The sequence below is a fragment of the Malaclemys terrapin genome, chromosome 1 (assembly GCF_027887155.1).
Source record: "Malaclemys terrapin pileata isolate rMalTer1 chromosome 1, rMalTer1.hap1, whole genome shotgun sequence".
NCBI lineage: Eukaryota > Metazoa > Chordata > Testudines > Emydidae > Malaclemys > Malaclemys terrapin.
The window spans coordinates 125,867,383-125,883,723 of NC_071505.1; the positions used below are offsets into that span (position 1 = coordinate 125,867,383).

The 16,341-nt window shown below is 40.7% G+C and overlaps 1 protein-coding gene across 2 annotated transcripts in view; it reads left to right on the plus strand.

Moving 5' to 3' along the window:
* RIBC2 (RIB43A domain with coiled-coils 2) overlaps positions 1 to 16,341 on the plus strand; it is a 34,638-nt gene that overhangs the window by 7,644 nt on the left and 10,653 nt on the right. For both annotated transcript variants that reach the window (XM_054038305.1, XM_054038314.1), the window contains 2 exons: positions 1,174 to 1,518; positions 2,272 to 2,390. In XM_054038305.1, coding sequence (XP_053894280.1) covers positions 1,174 to 1,518; positions 2,272 to 2,390 — 464 coding nt within the window. The remainder of the gene's footprint in view (positions 1 to 1,173; positions 1,519 to 2,271; positions 2,391 to 16,341) is intronic.

Genomic DNA, 16,341 nt, shown 5'->3' on the forward strand with positions numbered 1-16,341 from the left:
TATTTGGATTTTTTTTTTATATTACATCATGTATATGCTACATGCCATTAGGAAAGTGTATTTTAATTAATCTGATTCGGGGGTGGGGGTGTAAAGTACTCATCAATTTACTTGGGGAAGGCTGTACAGTTCTGCAAATATTAATAGAACCTGTGCCACTGACGCACATGCATTGCAATAACTCTTTACTCCTAGAGGTGCTCATTATGGACAGCCATCTGTATATAGATTATTTGTGATAGAAACATAAATAATCTATACCAGGGTTGTGAGTAGGAGCCATTGCTGAGTCGGGGCATACACACATAATTATGCTGACCACATCCCCTGACCTCAAGGCTGCACCATGGTTTACCGTGGTTGGAATGCCCCTCTATGGTTTCATTTACAAAGGGCCCACAGAGTAACCTCTCTGTGGGTTCAAGAATTGCCAAAATATAGTAGCCAGCTTCCGCACTGCACAGCCACTGCTGGTCATGATTTTCCTGGCAGGCATTGATTCACAATATCTAACAGAATTTGCCCTTTAGGAAACTTCCAGAACACATGCATTCTGACAGAGGCAATGGTATTTACTTGTGAATTATAGTTAAACTGTTAGACTGTGTACTCCGTGGGACGGGATCAGTTGCAATGTTGGAACTGGAGGAGGGAATTAACAATAAACTCTCCAAAAAGGGATGGTGTTTGCCAGTATTTTTTCCAAGCTATATCATTGGTGGTACATCATTTTAGAGTTCATGATTAGTTATTTTTATAGTTTCTTGTGTTCCTAATAAGTAACTGTGTTTCAGTCACTACTGCAAATTAGTAGTAGATGCTGAGGAATTGCTCTACAGTACCTAGGATTGATATGCTACACAAAATGTGATAAAATAGACCTATCTAATTTTATTAGCAGTCTTATCTTCTGTCTTTATTTTATGTATATTTTTTTATTATATTTTCCAGCAAGTTTCTGGTGCCAAAAGTGATTCTTAAAAATTGAGAGGTTTTATAATAGTGCTTTTCAATCAGCTTAGAAAAATCATTTGCCAGCTTTGACCTTCTAAATGACTTAAGTCTAGTAGATTTATTTTCTAGTCTTTTTTTCAAGATCACATTCTTCATTTTTTACAACCCCCTGTACATTTTGAATCTCGCAGTTTCACCTTGTTTATAATCTTTTTGTAGCTGGTGAAATGAAGCAAAATGACAAGATCATCTGTATGTTAGAAGAACGACAGAAAAAGGACATCAAAAACCTAAACAAAGCTGTCACTGAGTTTCAACAGAATTTTCAGAAGCCAGAAACTCGGCGTGAGTTTGATTTGTCTGACCCACAGGCCCTGAAGAAGGATACTCCTGCTCGCCTCTCTGATAATGACCCTCGATGTACTATATCTAGCTTGCAGAAGTTTCTAGGAGAAGATTTAAACCATGATCGGAGGGTGAAATTTCAAAAGGAGCAGTCAAGAGAATGGTCTCTACAGCAACAGAGAGACTGGAAGAATGCATTAGCAGACCAGAAATTTGCAGGTAACAAACGAAGGTAGAAGTTTGATTTTCATGCTCTTTTTTTTTTTTTTTACAAGTTCTACTGTGAATAATTCGCAAAACTGTAGAATATCCCATTATGCCAGTCTGTGATATAGGAAAATTTCAGTGTATTCAATACTCATTTCATAAAAGTGCTGTTGGAATTTTAACTTCACATAGACATCCTCTACAGACTGACAAAAATGAACTTGTTTTAACGTCTCAGTTAAAATACCTGTATTGAGAACTTATGATGATCCCATGAATTTCTAATCTTCTTTTCCCCTCTACACCTGAAATTGAGAGACTGAGTGGTTTAAAAAAAGCTTGTGTATTTTCAATGTTTGATTCAATGAAGTCAAGGTGCTTGTTATGCTTTTATACTAATGTTACAGTAGATAAAATGAAGCTCTGATTTATTTTTTAGTTTCTGTCCTGAAAAAAGTGTTTTCTGGGGATAGTTACAATATTTTTTAAAAACATTGTCCAAACAAGTTTTGAACAAAAGAGTAAATAAAGTTTGATTCGTTTTTTACATTTCTATCCTGGATTGCTTGATATGTTAATTTACTGACTCATTAAACATTCTATGATGACAAACCTTAGCCATGGAATTTGGAAAGGGATACATGAGGTGGCTTTCTGTTTAATACTATGTGAATAGTTCATCAGCTAACAACTGTTTTAAAATGACAATTATATATGCATGGATGATCAACCTTATCAACTAAATTCTGTTTTAATCTAATTTAGAGGATCTCCATGACAAGAACAGGATAGACCTAGATCAAAAGGCTATGGAGCTACAAAGAAAAGACGTAGAAACCAGACAAGCTGTTTGTGCAGCTACCAAGGATTTTAATAGGACCCAGGTAAATTAATATTGGTTATAAAGAGGAAGGAATTGAGCAATTATTTTTTTTGAAAAGTCATGTAACAAAGTACAATGAGTAATGATGTTGCCACAAAGATTTGTCAGCAACTGAGTTCAAATGTTATTTTAGTAATCAGAAAATACGTTTTATGCACTTCTCTAAAGATATCCTCGGCCAGCTTCCAGGAGCCAGCAGGGGAAAATGTCTGCCTAGATCTGGAGCTTTTGCTCAGCCTCACTAAAAACTGTCAACATCCACTTGTACTAACACCACAGTTTTTTGTCTCTGCATGGCTCATCCTGCTCTTTAACATCATAGTAGCAAATGGATCTGGTTTTGAACTCCCCAGACTCACCAGAAATTGTGAAGAATCAGAGGGTCTCTGATAGCGCTGTGCATGGCAGCATGGCAGCATTCGAGAAGGAGTAAGTTTACAGTAGGCCTGGAGCAAGTCTACAATATGATAAAGCAGATAGCTGAAGAACAGATCCTGCTTATGAAAATATCATAGCAGGGATTCTCAAACTGAAGGTCAGGACCCCTTAGGGGGTAGGGAGATTATTACATGGGGGGTCGTGAGCTGTCAGCCTCCGCCCCAAACCGCGCTTTTCCTCCAGCATTTATAATGGTGTTAAATATATTAAAAAGTATTAGTAATTTCTAAGGGGGATTGCACTCAGACGCTCGCTATGTGAAAGGGGTCACCAGTAAAAAAGTTTGAGAACCACTGTATCAGAGAATATCTCTGAAATTAAAACCATAACTGCAGCACACCAGTTCAGTTTGCAGGGGCTAATCTCCAGGATCAGGGAGGCAGAAGTTAGAAGACAATATGAACTCTATTATGATCCGTGCAGACCAACCATGTCTGATCCAAAAGCTGAAAGATAGAATCGATCTGTAAGGACAGTCCAGAAGAAATAATTTGAGGGTAGTTGGATACCCTGAGGAAATGGGAAAGGACCTGTACAACTTTTGTGTAAGACACTATTTGAGATTCTTTCCTAATACCCAGACACAAAGCTGAATATAGAAAGGACCCATTGCTCCTAGCCCCCAAACCCTCGACTAATTCCAAGCCAAGCATTTATATTAAATTTTCCAAAACACAATGTGAAAGAATCCATTCTTAAAAAAAAAAAAAAAAAAAAAACGGAGAAAAAGGAAATCTGAGCTGGAAAGGGCATAGAATAGTGATATTTCCCAACTACAGCCAGGAGGTAATTGAAAAAAGAGCCCTATTAAATATGTCAAGGAAGCAGGCCAAGGAGAAAGGACTGACCTATTTTATAGCCTTCCAAGCTCTTTTTAAGATCAAGGTGGATAACCAGGCCCTTAGCTTCTCTAAACTGGGAGTAGCAGAGAACTACATTGTATTGTTTTTCTATAGAACCAAAATTACATTGCCATGGGATTTGCTATTTAACACTTGTGATGCTGGATTGTTGTTGTCAGAAGTGAAGGGATCCAGAGAAGTGCCCACCTCAGCTCTGTACCTCCCATATCCTCCATTGTACCCATATTTAAAGCCAGGCAGAACCATCAGACATTCATAGACTCAAATCAGCACAACACATCCCACTGAGCAAGAATCCGGACCAACCTGACTCCAGTGGAGACAGTAACTATATCCTATTCACTCTTTGAAACACCAGGTTGATTGCTTTGCTTAACAAACTATACGAATTGCAGTTGGTCATCTATCAGTCCAGATCTCCTGACTGTATTTCTAATAATGGTTATGGGCTTTTTTCCCCATTGGTTTTGTGCTTCCAGAAGGAAGAGGAGTGGGGTGTGGGAAGCGTTGCTTTACTTAATGATTTTAAGAACAGCATACTGGTAATGTATTCTATTTAAATTGCAGATGTTGATATTGGGTAATGTGCACAGGGATGAGGGCATTATTTCACTTCCTGTGTGTTTTTAAAGAGCTGGCCATTGGAGAGCCATACACTGGGATTTTGGACCGACCTGTATATAGGAGGTGGTAAAGTAGTTTCTTGTTTCTCATCCCTCATTTTTTCAGTGGATCCACAAGCAGATATATGTCTGGTAGGACTCTAGCCTCCGATGCATATTTATGTGCATTTAGCCCAGAAACCTTATTTAAAATGTATTCAGCAATGTTCATCCTTTCCCCCCCTTATCTCCTGCCTTTTGTGTGGGGAAGCACCAAGGGGCAGGATTGGGCATATTCATATATTTTGCATTTGATGTGGAACAGAGAGGATGTGTTCATTCAGGCTACCCCTCTAACTTCCTGATTTTTTTTATCCCATTCTGACTTGAGAGCATTGGTCTTTCACGCCTTTGCCTTATTTTACAACCCCCTATCCTACCTCCTCTTAACTCTTTCTTACCTACTTAACCTCTAGCCACTCTAGCTTCTCTTCTCCATCTAAATGCCTTTGTGACCAGTGTCCCAGGGGGGCCACACTGAGGTTATTTAGTTAGGGCAAACTGTAAAGAATGGGGCAGACAATCCCCAAAGCTGGTGGATATTTCAATATTCTATCAAGCCAGCAGAAAACAGCTTCTACAATACCTTACTGGTTGCACAGAAGCCAAACAGTTCCCTTATAGCAACCCAGCCTTGGGCTTCCACCCAGACACCTAAGTCAAATATGATGAGGATTACTGAAAATCTTATTCATCATGTAAGAAAGTTCTACTAATCCCAAAGGCTCGGACACATTACCTCCCAAGTTAATGAATATTTCAGATTTTACCCAAATAGATGCTTACAGCCGATTCTTATTAATTGAACTTAAATTTATTTAAAAGAAAAGAGTATATTAATTAAAAGATCAGTATACATACAAACATAAGTACAGTTCTGAGATTAGTTTCATAGTAGAGATGGTGAGCTTTGGAGTAGCAAAGAGTTTTTAGAATTAGTCCATAGATTCAGTACAATGTTCATTTCCAGGGTGATCCAGGTGGGACTGGAGATCTCAGTTTTATGCATAAAGTATCAAGCAGATCGGAGAGAAAAAGGATCATGACCCAAGGGTTTTTTATATAATTCCAGGTCTTCTCTTGACAGTTCAGAGTTCTTAGGCGAACAACAGACAATCATTGAGACTCTGAAGGAGACCTATTTCTGAAGCATCACCAGTAATTAGCTACACGGATTAACATAAAGCAATTGCCTGTTTTCCACCATTTGCAGGTGATTTGCTATATACTTCAAAGAGAAATCAAGACAGTGATATCACTATATTTGCAGTTCATTTAAATGTTAAGATTTCCTTTGATCCCTGAATTAACAGAATCCAGTATAGACAGGAAATTTTCAATTACATTAACCTTTAACAATATATATTACTCCTGGAGGAATTTTTGCATCACAGCGCATGCACAGAATTCATGGCCCCCACAGATTTCTTTGCTTCCCTGCAAAAAAATGACTTCTGATGAGGAAGCAAAGGGAAGCCACAAGAGCAGTCACGCGCGCCTCCCCGGCAGTGCAGGCAGGTTGGTTTGGGTGCCCGGAGCAGCCGGTAGAGACATAAATCACCACTGGGGCGGGAGGGTTGGGCAGTTGTGCGTGTGAGAGAGACACTCTGACCCTCTCGCTCACTATTGCGGCACACTCAGCGTGGAGGGGCAGGGCTTTGGAGTGTTTCTGGGGAGGGAGGCATGGGATAGGTTCTGTCCACTTAGGCAAAACAGAATGTAGCAGCCTGCCTGCTTAATGAATTGTTCCCATTGTTCTTAGTGAACCCCCCAGGAGTATAAAACAGGTTTAAAAAATTTTTAAGACTCCTTTGCATTGCCAAAGTGGTGTAAAGGTGCCTTATTGTAAAGGACTGTGAGGCCTTATAAATGCTTATAGTGCTTTAGTGATTAGAACTGGTTTACATTTTTGGACTGAAAAAATTTCCTATCAAAGTGTGCTCCATCAATTGTTTGCTACTGACCTTTCTGGAGATGGTCAGGAGCTAATATAAATTGTGAATTTGATTCCCCAGCCCTCACTTGCTCATCAGTTGCTATGATGCAACACTGAGCATATGGATGCATATATTTGTTGATTAATAACTAGAAGTAAAGGGTTGATATTAGCTACATTACTATTAGACAGAGGGGGTTTGGGGATTTCCTCCAATGCTCCCCATTCTCATCCTTCATCCATTGTATTGTAGTTTAAATAAATTACCAAAATAATTGAAACCAGCATGATTATATTGTTATTTTAACAAATAAAATATACATTATTTTGCAGAATTTTAAAATATTGTGTGCAGAATTTTTAATTTTTGGTGCAAAATTTTTAATTTTTTTTGGCACAGAATCCCCCCTGGAGTAATATATGTAAACACACAAAAACATTATCTACCAATATGTCCCTAAATGTTGAATTTGGGTCATTTATCCTGCAGGATGCTTCACCCTTTCTGGCCACGTTTCTCAGCCTTATGAACCCTTCTAGGTATTCTTCAACCTGGACTTCTCACCCTAGCTGTACCTCTGAGTCTTAGTGGGCATGGCCTAAGACGTTTTTTGGGACACTTCCCCCTGTGAGTACCTATGGCTAACTTATTTAAATATGTTTTTTGGAACATAAAAAGGAATATTAACTCTATAAGAAGGAAAAATATGAGTCTCACTTTAATGAACTGTAAGCGGATATAATATTCCTCAAGGAAACCCACCTCATTGAGTCTGAGGTGAAAAAGCTTTAAAAAGACTTGGATTGGTAGTGATGCTTTTAGTAATTAAGCAGCCAAGGCTGGGGGCAGGAGTGTCAATCCTGTTCAGTAAAACCTGAAAACACACAAATCCTATCAACTGATAAGACAGGTAGGGAAGATTCTTAATTGTTAAAGTTTGCATCGCCGACATTACATACACTCTTGTAAACATCTATGACCCTAACAGAGATGATTCCTCCTTTTTCAATTACTTATTTTCAAAATTGATTCCTTCCTAGAAAATTTGATTATAGTGGGGGACTTCAACAAGTGTTAGAACTGCTTTTGGACAGGTCAAGCAGACCTCAGTGATCCCCATCCTCCACTAGGCAGACGATTATTATCCAGATGGAGGAATTGGGTTTAAAGGACATATGGAGGCTGAAGCAACCTACAGGTAGAGACTATACTTTTTTCTCACCTTCACACTCCACATACTCACAGAATAGTTATTTTTTGGCAACAGGTAGCTTGGTAGCTGTGTTATTAACAATTAAATAAAAGCCTTATGATCTCTGATCACACCCCTGTGATACTGTAGCTCTCATCTCCTGAAAAACTAGGCTACCAGAAGATGGTGGTTAATACTCCTCTTTACTTTTAGATGCAATTGAAAAAGTTTGTGGGGAAGAAATGACTTAAGGAGCAGGATAATATCCTATTCCTTCCACAAAACAACAGCAGACAGACTGAGCTGATGACTTTAATGGAAAAGCTCAAGGAGGCAGAACTCAGCTATGCTGATTACCCCTCTTTGGATAAACTCTGAGAAGTAACTAGTCTCAGATATGAAATTAATAAAATAACTTCAGCTCAGGCTGAATTTGCATTGTTTAAATTAAAACCAAGCCTGCTGGGAATCGAGCAATTAAAGGTGGGGAAATTATTAGCACATAGACTTAGAATGAATTCATTAAAAACTAAATTCCCACTCATTTCACTGAAGTCAGTGTCAGATACTCACGAATCTAAAAAATTATTAATGAATTCTCCAGATTCTACCAATGCTTGTATTTAGAAGAAGACCTCTGATGATCAGTTATTTGATGAGCACACCCAAAAATCAGCAATTCCCCCAGCCAACTGAAGAACAAGAAATTTGGCTCAATTCCCCGTTCCATACCTCTGAAATTATGGCTACCCTAGGCAACATGAAATCAGGTAAGGCCCTGGCCATAGACTACTTTCCAGATGAATTTTATGCCCAATTCAAAGCCACCCTGGCTCCAAAAATGGCTGAATTATACACTGAAGCTTTTGGCAAAAGTACTCTGCCCCCTTCAATGAATAACGCTCTAATCTCAGTCATCCTTAAACCTGACACAGATGACCAATATTCTTAATCAATTCTGACATTAAAACATTTTCTAAAATTCTACCTGGATGATTAGAAGAAATAGTGAGGTACATAGCACACCCAGATTAGGTGGATTTTATACAAGAGAGACACAGGTTGGGCAACACTTGTCATCTTATCAGTGTGCTAACCCCTTGAAGCTGATGGCTGTTCTGTCACTGGACATGGAAAAAGCCTTTGATAGAGTAAATAGGAGGTATTTGTTCCTCATCCTACAAAAATTTGGATTTGATCTCTCTCATTCCTAGATTAGACTTTGTACTCCAATTCCAGCTCCCATGTTGTAACAAATAACTACATTTCCCCTCCTTTTAGTCTCCATCGTGTTATTAGACAGGTCTGTCCCTCCTCCTATTTAGTTTGACTTTAGAGCCATTGGCAATACAAATTAGAGCACACCCAGGGATCTGGAGTATAAAAATAGAGTCCCAGGGGATGAAAATATGTTTATATGATGATGATTTATAAACTGTTGAATTGTCTGGGAAAATCTCAGGATACAAAGTTAACAAGCACAAGTCATAGGCTCTCAGTACCTCTTGAGGCAACCTCAAAATGTTGCCCTTTTAGATAATACTTTTCTCTGGCAGCAGCCAAAAATCGGGTTCTTGGGAGTCTTCTTTCCTATGAACATGAAATAAATAGTCAAAATTAATTTCAGTCTAATCACATACGTAGCTTTGGATTTACATAGATGGCAAGCCTTCCTCTATCACTTTGGGGTAGAGTTAAAAATATTAAAGATGAATGTCCTCCCAAGACTTCTATTTGATCTAAGCTCCTTGCCAGTTTATATTCCCCCTTCTGTTCTTTTTCAGAATTAATAACATTTTTAAGACTATTGTGGGGTATAGGGAACAAAAGCCAAATTATCCTTTGAAAAATGCAGCTACCTGTCAATCAGGTCTTCCCAACCTTAGGCGTTGCCGTGTATCCTTAATCTTGAGCCAAGTGACACAATGGCTGACCTGCGCTCTCCCCGAGCTTTCCATACAACACCCAGGCTTCTCCAGCCTGGCTGTATACAGAGGAGGAAACCCATCACTACAATGATCCCTAAACTTGGACTTCTGCTGTGTCCTTGGGGAGAAGATAGTCACAATTTTGACCATTAGGAAAGCCTGGTATCTGGTTGCTTCTAAGTTTAAATGTCATCCCTTATCACATTTAGATTCAGATAACTCCAAAATTTTAATTGCCTATAAATCCGTCCTGTAGCCTGACTGGATTCAAAAAGGGATGAGCGTAAGCCACCTATCTGAAAGCAATTACTTTATGCTTTTTCCTCGCCTTAGGGGGAAATTTCAACTGGGCCCAAAGAAGGAACCTCAATACCTTTAATTTAACTATGCCCTGCAACACCAGTTTGGGCCAGATGCCTCTGCAGCCTCAGACCCCCCTGGCTGCTGGAGCTTTCTGAAAAGGTTATATTTCCTGCCTATCAGGCAAATTGGCAATCAGCAGTGACTGGGAACATGAGCTGTGAATTTCCATTACCAACATTCCGTGGAATCAGATTTGTTCCAATATACACCATTTCTGACTAGAATTGAGGTTAAGATTGATCTAGCAGAAAATCCTTTGGAGGATGCACTGGACTCCATCTAGATTTTTCAGGTCTGGAGCAGCCACATCTGACAAATGCTGGTGCTGCAAGGCTGCAGGCACTAACTTGTACCACATGCTGTGGGACTGCCTTTTGATCTATTTTTTTCTAGATAAGACAGAGATAAATATTTGAGCCAATTTCTTTCTCTCCATCAAGGTGAATTTCAGGCTGGCCAGGCCATGCTAGGCCTAACCAATCTGTCTTGGAAACGGAAATCCTCTGAATTTTTGGTTGGGTAGAGCTCTGATCATAGCCAAACATCTAATTCTACAACAGGGGAAGTTCCAAATACACCCAGCTCCCAAGACCTGTACTCTGATTTGGTGAGCTTGGTAGCAATGGAACAAATAAGAATTTGCACTCAAAAAAACCAAGATAAGTGTATGGTTATATGGTCATCATTTTTGGAAGAATTAGAATAATCAATTAAATTCCCTCTGGGGTAATCTTTTTTTGTGGTGCCCTTCCAAAACCCTAGACCTCTCCCATTTTCTCAACTCATCTCTTCCTTCTCTATCCTATTATTCCTTTCTTAGCCTCTTATGTAGCTGTCTGGCTTTCCTTTGGTCCTCTTTTCACTGTCAACACTCTTCTTTCTCTTTATTTCTCTGCTGCCATCTTTCTTCCCCCTAAAAGGGAATAATTATGATGATTAGTTTATGATCTTACTTTAAAAGAGCCCCAAACTGGGGCTGAATTAAAAAAATGACCATTATTAAATAATTGTACAGGCAAATCTCTTTAACCAATTAATAATGGTCTTTGTTTCATTATTCTTTGCCCTTAATTAAGAAGTTTGGTCTCACCTACATTGCTGTATAATCTGATAATGGCTCTCTACTCCAGGTTAGGTAGCTAATAAAGATAAGAGAAACTTTTGTTAAAATAAACAGAATAGTCTGTATAGATATAGATATCTCCTCTGTCAAGATTCTCACTCCTAGATCTTAGCTTGTTATCATGAGGCACTTGGAACTTCCCAAACTCTTGAAGAGTTTTGGTCCCTCAGGCAGCAGTAGTGGGGTAGAGCACTGCTCAACTTAACCATTATCCTTGGTACTTTCCAGTCGGTTCCTTCTTGATTTCAGTCAACAAAGAAACTCCACGCAGGAGCTGCATCTCTCCAGTTTCAGCTCCTACCATTCTCAGTGGCATGCTCATAGCGCATCAGATATCCTTTCTGCATCCAGGTCTTTCAGGCAGGTCCACATGTCTTTTACCTTAGTTTTGTGAGATCATTTGCCTCAGGCTCTTTGGTCAGTGCTCAGCTGCAGCACTTTGGCTCCTACGCTCCTTTGTGGTACTTCACCACCTACCTTGGCACTTTGTTGCCTCTGTCTGCAACACTTTCATGTCTGCTCAGTGCCAGTTTGCGGGTGCTTGATGCTTGCCTCGCACTTTGGTGCCAATGTTTGTTGGCACTTGGTGCCTGTTTTAGTGTTCCAGAACCTTTGTTTGTGGCACTTCAGTACTTGTGTTTTGCATGTTTCTGGAACATGCCTTGGCACTTTTGGTGTTAGTTTTTATACATTCTTCAATGTCTGCTTCAGTGCCTCTGTGCGGTGCTTCAGCAATTCACTTTGGTACCCTGATATACCATCTTTTCAACTCAACCACACTGCTTTTCTTTCTTGTTTTGCGCTATGTTCTCGTTGCAGAACATCAGTCTCTTGTGGACCTAAGGAAGAAGGAAACCACGCAGTGGCTTCTAACCATGTCCTCCCAGCAAGGCTAGGTCAGTGATGGACAATCAATCCATTGCATTATCTGCTTTGGAGTTAACTGTAAAGTTAAGGACCATATGTCACCCTGAGATCTAAGAAAGAGTGGAGAATGCTTCTATCGGCTTGTCAAGATGCAGAGTTACACCAGTTTATCTAATGGTATTATTTTAAACTGATTTAGTTAAAAGGTGCAAAGTGCTATGTGGACATGCTAATTTTGGTTAAGCCAGATTTTGGTTTAGTGTGTTTAGTACAAACACATTTTAGCTAAACCAAAATAAATCACTCATAGACCAAAATAAAATGTCCACATAGGGGTTTGCAATGGTTTAACTAAACTGGTGCAAGTTGGTATGTAGACAAGGCCTAAGTCCTGCTCAAGGCACTCCAAGGAGACTCCTGTAACATTTGCCTAAGGCTGGCCCAGAGGGCTTAAAATGAGCCTTGATGCTTAAAGTCAGGAGTACTGAGCTTTGACTTATTGGCTGACGCATATCCTCTGCAGAAGCCAAGCCAGGTGGTGTTGAGAGGGAACCAGTAGCTCTCCAGATAGCTGTTATTAAAGCCACTGACTCCAAGCAAGGCTTGTGATTTTCCCCACCTGTATTTGTGACAGAGATGCAAACAGTAATTCTGGATTCTGGTATATCCTCAGCAATCTATCCAAGTTACTCTAGGTCCTTTGCGAGACTGTCACAAGGCCTTCAGTAACATCGCCAATGCATTCCTTTTAGCCCTTTGTTGGGAGCAGTTAGAGTTCTCAACAAATTCATAATGCTTTTTAAACCAAGGCAGCACCCTCAGTGCAATAAGGTCTGGTACTAAGCACTTCTTAATTTGTTTGAATAAGAACTTGTATTTCTTGACGATTTCGGGGTGATTTCTTGATTGCCTTCATTTCTGTCCAATTCACCTTGAGCTTCTCAAGCCAAGGTCTGCCAAATAATGATGGATACTTTCTTTCAATCACATATAAGGATAAAATGACTGATTGTCTATCTAATTGAACTTCCACCTGACGTACCCCTTTTGGGACTAACTTTTTGCCGATATAGGTCTTCAGAACCTTGGAGGTTTCTTCCAGAGGAACTTGTGACAATGTCTGGTGAAAGGTAGATGCAGAAATCAGTGAGATGGCAACTCCATTCTTGTAGGAACTTCTTCAATCAAGAGTGTGATCCAGATGTCATATCTAACTCCAGCGTGCAATAACCCGTGTAGTGCTGGTTCTTGATCAGTGTCATTAGAGCTCGTACCATTTTCCATATTATGAATTCCCAGCTTCCATCCTTTTTTAGGTTCATCCTTCATAGGTTTCTTCTTGGATGTACAGTTACCCTTTGTTGCTGAACTGTGTGGCAGGTCACAGTAATGTGTCCTTTCTTCTGGCATTTTCTGCAAATAACCTGGCGTGCCCAGCAATCCTTTTCAGCATGAGTAGTTTGTGCACCGTGGGTACATGGAAAATCCTTACGATCCCATGATCCTCTGTCTTGCCGACATAGGAGGTAACTTTCCAGTTCACACTAAATTCCAAATAATTCTTCCCTAAGGTTTCCATGGCAACTGCTACTTCAACAGCCTTCTTGAATGTAAGTGCTAATACAGTCGGTACATCTCCTGGACCTGGTCATTGCATAATCCAAAGACTAATTGGTCACGCAGGGCATCACTTAATATTTGTCCAAACTGACAATGCTCTGACAACTTCCTTAGAGCAACAGTAATCTGTGCTACCAACTCTCCACTGCTCTGATTTCACTGATGAAATCGATATTGTTCTGCTATCATCGATGGGATAGGAGAAAAATATTTGTGCATTGCTGCTGTAATTGCAGTGTACGTGGCAGTTCTGGGAACAGTTGGAGACAATAGGTTATGCAGCAGGCCATATGCCTTTGGACCCATTATTGTCATTAAGGTTGAAACTCTTTGTCTGTCAGGAATGGTGCTGTAGGTTACAAATTACTCAAAACATCGAGGTACACCACCCATGAGTCACGGCTGTCATCAAATTCATCAACATTGCCCACAAACATTGCTGTCATTTTGAATTTTATGCCTCCTGGAAGTCTCTTCCACAGGGAAATTCCCCCCCCCCCCTTTTTTTTTTTTTTTTTTTAAACTGTGCACTATCCTCACTGGATCACCCTCTGTTGGCTGTGTGCTTATACTGCAAAATGCAGAATTCTTCCTTTTGGCAGCACTGGGATCCCTCTGCTGGCTATAGACTCTCAGTGCAGGCTCAGCCGTTTCTCTCTCTACCAGCTTGCACACTGGTCAACAAAGATAGCTGCTTCCCCATCTCTGCTCTAAACAGTTCCAGCTGGAATTGCAGTACTTTTATCTTGGGTTGTATCTTTATTTGCCTAATTCCTCCTCTCTAGATGGCTGGTTCACACTGTCCCAGAAGCAAAAACAGCAAGCTGTCACCCTGTGCCTCGAAGTGAATTTTGTCCCCTTTTTCAAAGTCTTATTCTTTGCTTACTTTTTCTTGTTGTTGTTGTTCTATTCAGGCAATGGAAGCACTGGACACTTGTGGGATAGAAGGTCCTTGCTGCCAATGTTGTATTTTTGGACCCAGCAAAGAAGGAGTTAGATACAGACATAGAGGGAGCTGATGGGCACACAGCTGTCAAGCTGTGCTCCCTTTATTGTTCTAGCTGCAAAAGTGAAACTCAGGCTACATCTACACTACAGGGGGGGGTCGATTTAAGATACGCAAATTCAGCTACGCGAATAGCAGCCGACTTACACCGCTGTAGGGACGGTGGCAAAATCGACCTCTGCGGCTTCCCGTCAACGGCGCTTACTCCAACCTCCGCTGGTGGAGTAAGAGCGTCGATTCGGGGATCGATCCCCGAGAGGTCGATTTCTACCCGCCGATTCAGGCGGGTAGTGTAGACCCAGCCTAACAATAACGTGCTTTGCAGTGGGAGGGGAGAGTGCTCAAATATTTAAAGGGACAGGACATCACAGATGATACGTAGGCTCCATCCAAATTATCCTTTCTATAAATTATTATTTATTTTGGGATAACTCCAGAACTAAAAGTGCTCACTAAAGTAAGGCTATTATTTATTTAGCTAAAAAGAACAGATGCCCATCAGGTACACAAATCATATTTTAGATAATTGTTCATAAAGGTCATTAGGTTGAAAAGTTTTTTGTTTTTCTGTTTTCTTGGAAATGTATAATCCTTTATTCCTAGAATCAAAAGCTACTGACTTATGGGAAAATTCTTCAAGGGAGTAGATTTTGGGCCAAATCCTGGTCACAATGAAGCCTGTGGCAAAACTTCCATTGCCATTGACTTGAGTGGGACTAGGAGTTAGCCCTTAATTCTTGCACATAGCGATGGCAGAGCTAGTGGCTGATGTGTCTAAAGTTCAGCTCTGCTGCCATTTTGAATTTGATTTGCTTGATTGATTTTAATCTCTCTAAAAGTGGAAATTCCTTTCTTGAGCTAAAATAGAGTATAGTGTCTTATCCGGATGTGGCAAAATTGCTGCACCATGTTGTCCCCTCCTGGCTGGCTGTGGCACTACAGCAACTTTTGCCTCAATTTCCCCCACCTTTCAGAGCCACAGTGTCCTTTATCAAAATCCAACAAAAATATATATATATAACCAACTCAGCAGGCAATCACCTTGGTGAAGGAGTGCCTCTGCTGCTGCTTCTCCCTGGTTCAGTCAGCCTCCTGATCCAAGGCACACTCCTCCCGTTACTCAGGGTTTCCCACAGGCTCCAGTTCATCAGGGTCTCCATCTTACTCAGGCTTCCAGTTCATCCCTGGAGAAGAGTATCTGCTCTTTCTCAATCTCAGCCTTCTTTGCAGGCTGCTTCCCAGAGAGAGGGCACTTCCTATCTTTTCTCTTCTGGTTCTTCCCCAGCAGGGCTCACTCAGCTCTTTATCGAGCCAAAACTCTTCTCTACCCCAGTTGGGCTTTATTTCCAATTAGTCCTGGCTCACCCTCCAGGTGCACCCAGGCTGGTTAATTGGTCTGAGGCCTATATTAATCCTTTTACAACCTGTGTGGGATAAACACCCCATCACAAAGGAGTTTACATTTTTAGATTAAAAATATGTTTTTACAGGATCTGAGGCCTTGTCTACACTACGAGAGTAGTTCGAATTTACTTGCATCGAATTTTTGGAATCGATATTGCAAAGTCGAACGTCTGTGTCCACACTAAGGACAGTAATTCGACTTTGCGAGTCCACACTAACGGTGAAAGCGTCGACATTCGAAGCGGTGCACTGTGGTCAGCTATCCTACAGTTCCCGCAGTCCCCTCTGCCCATTGGAATTCTGGGTGTAGCCGGCAATGCCTTCTGGGTAAGAAAATGTGTCGAGGGTGCTTTTGGGTAACTGTCGTCATCCGTCCATCACTCCCGCCCTCCCTCCCTGAAAGCGCCGGCGGGAAATCAGTTCGCGCACTTTTCCAGTCATTGACAGCGCGGATGCCACAGCACTGCGAGCATGGAGCACGCTGCGACCATCGCTGCAGTTGTGGCCGCTCTCAACGCCTCGCAGCTTATCATACAGGTTTCCCTGAGG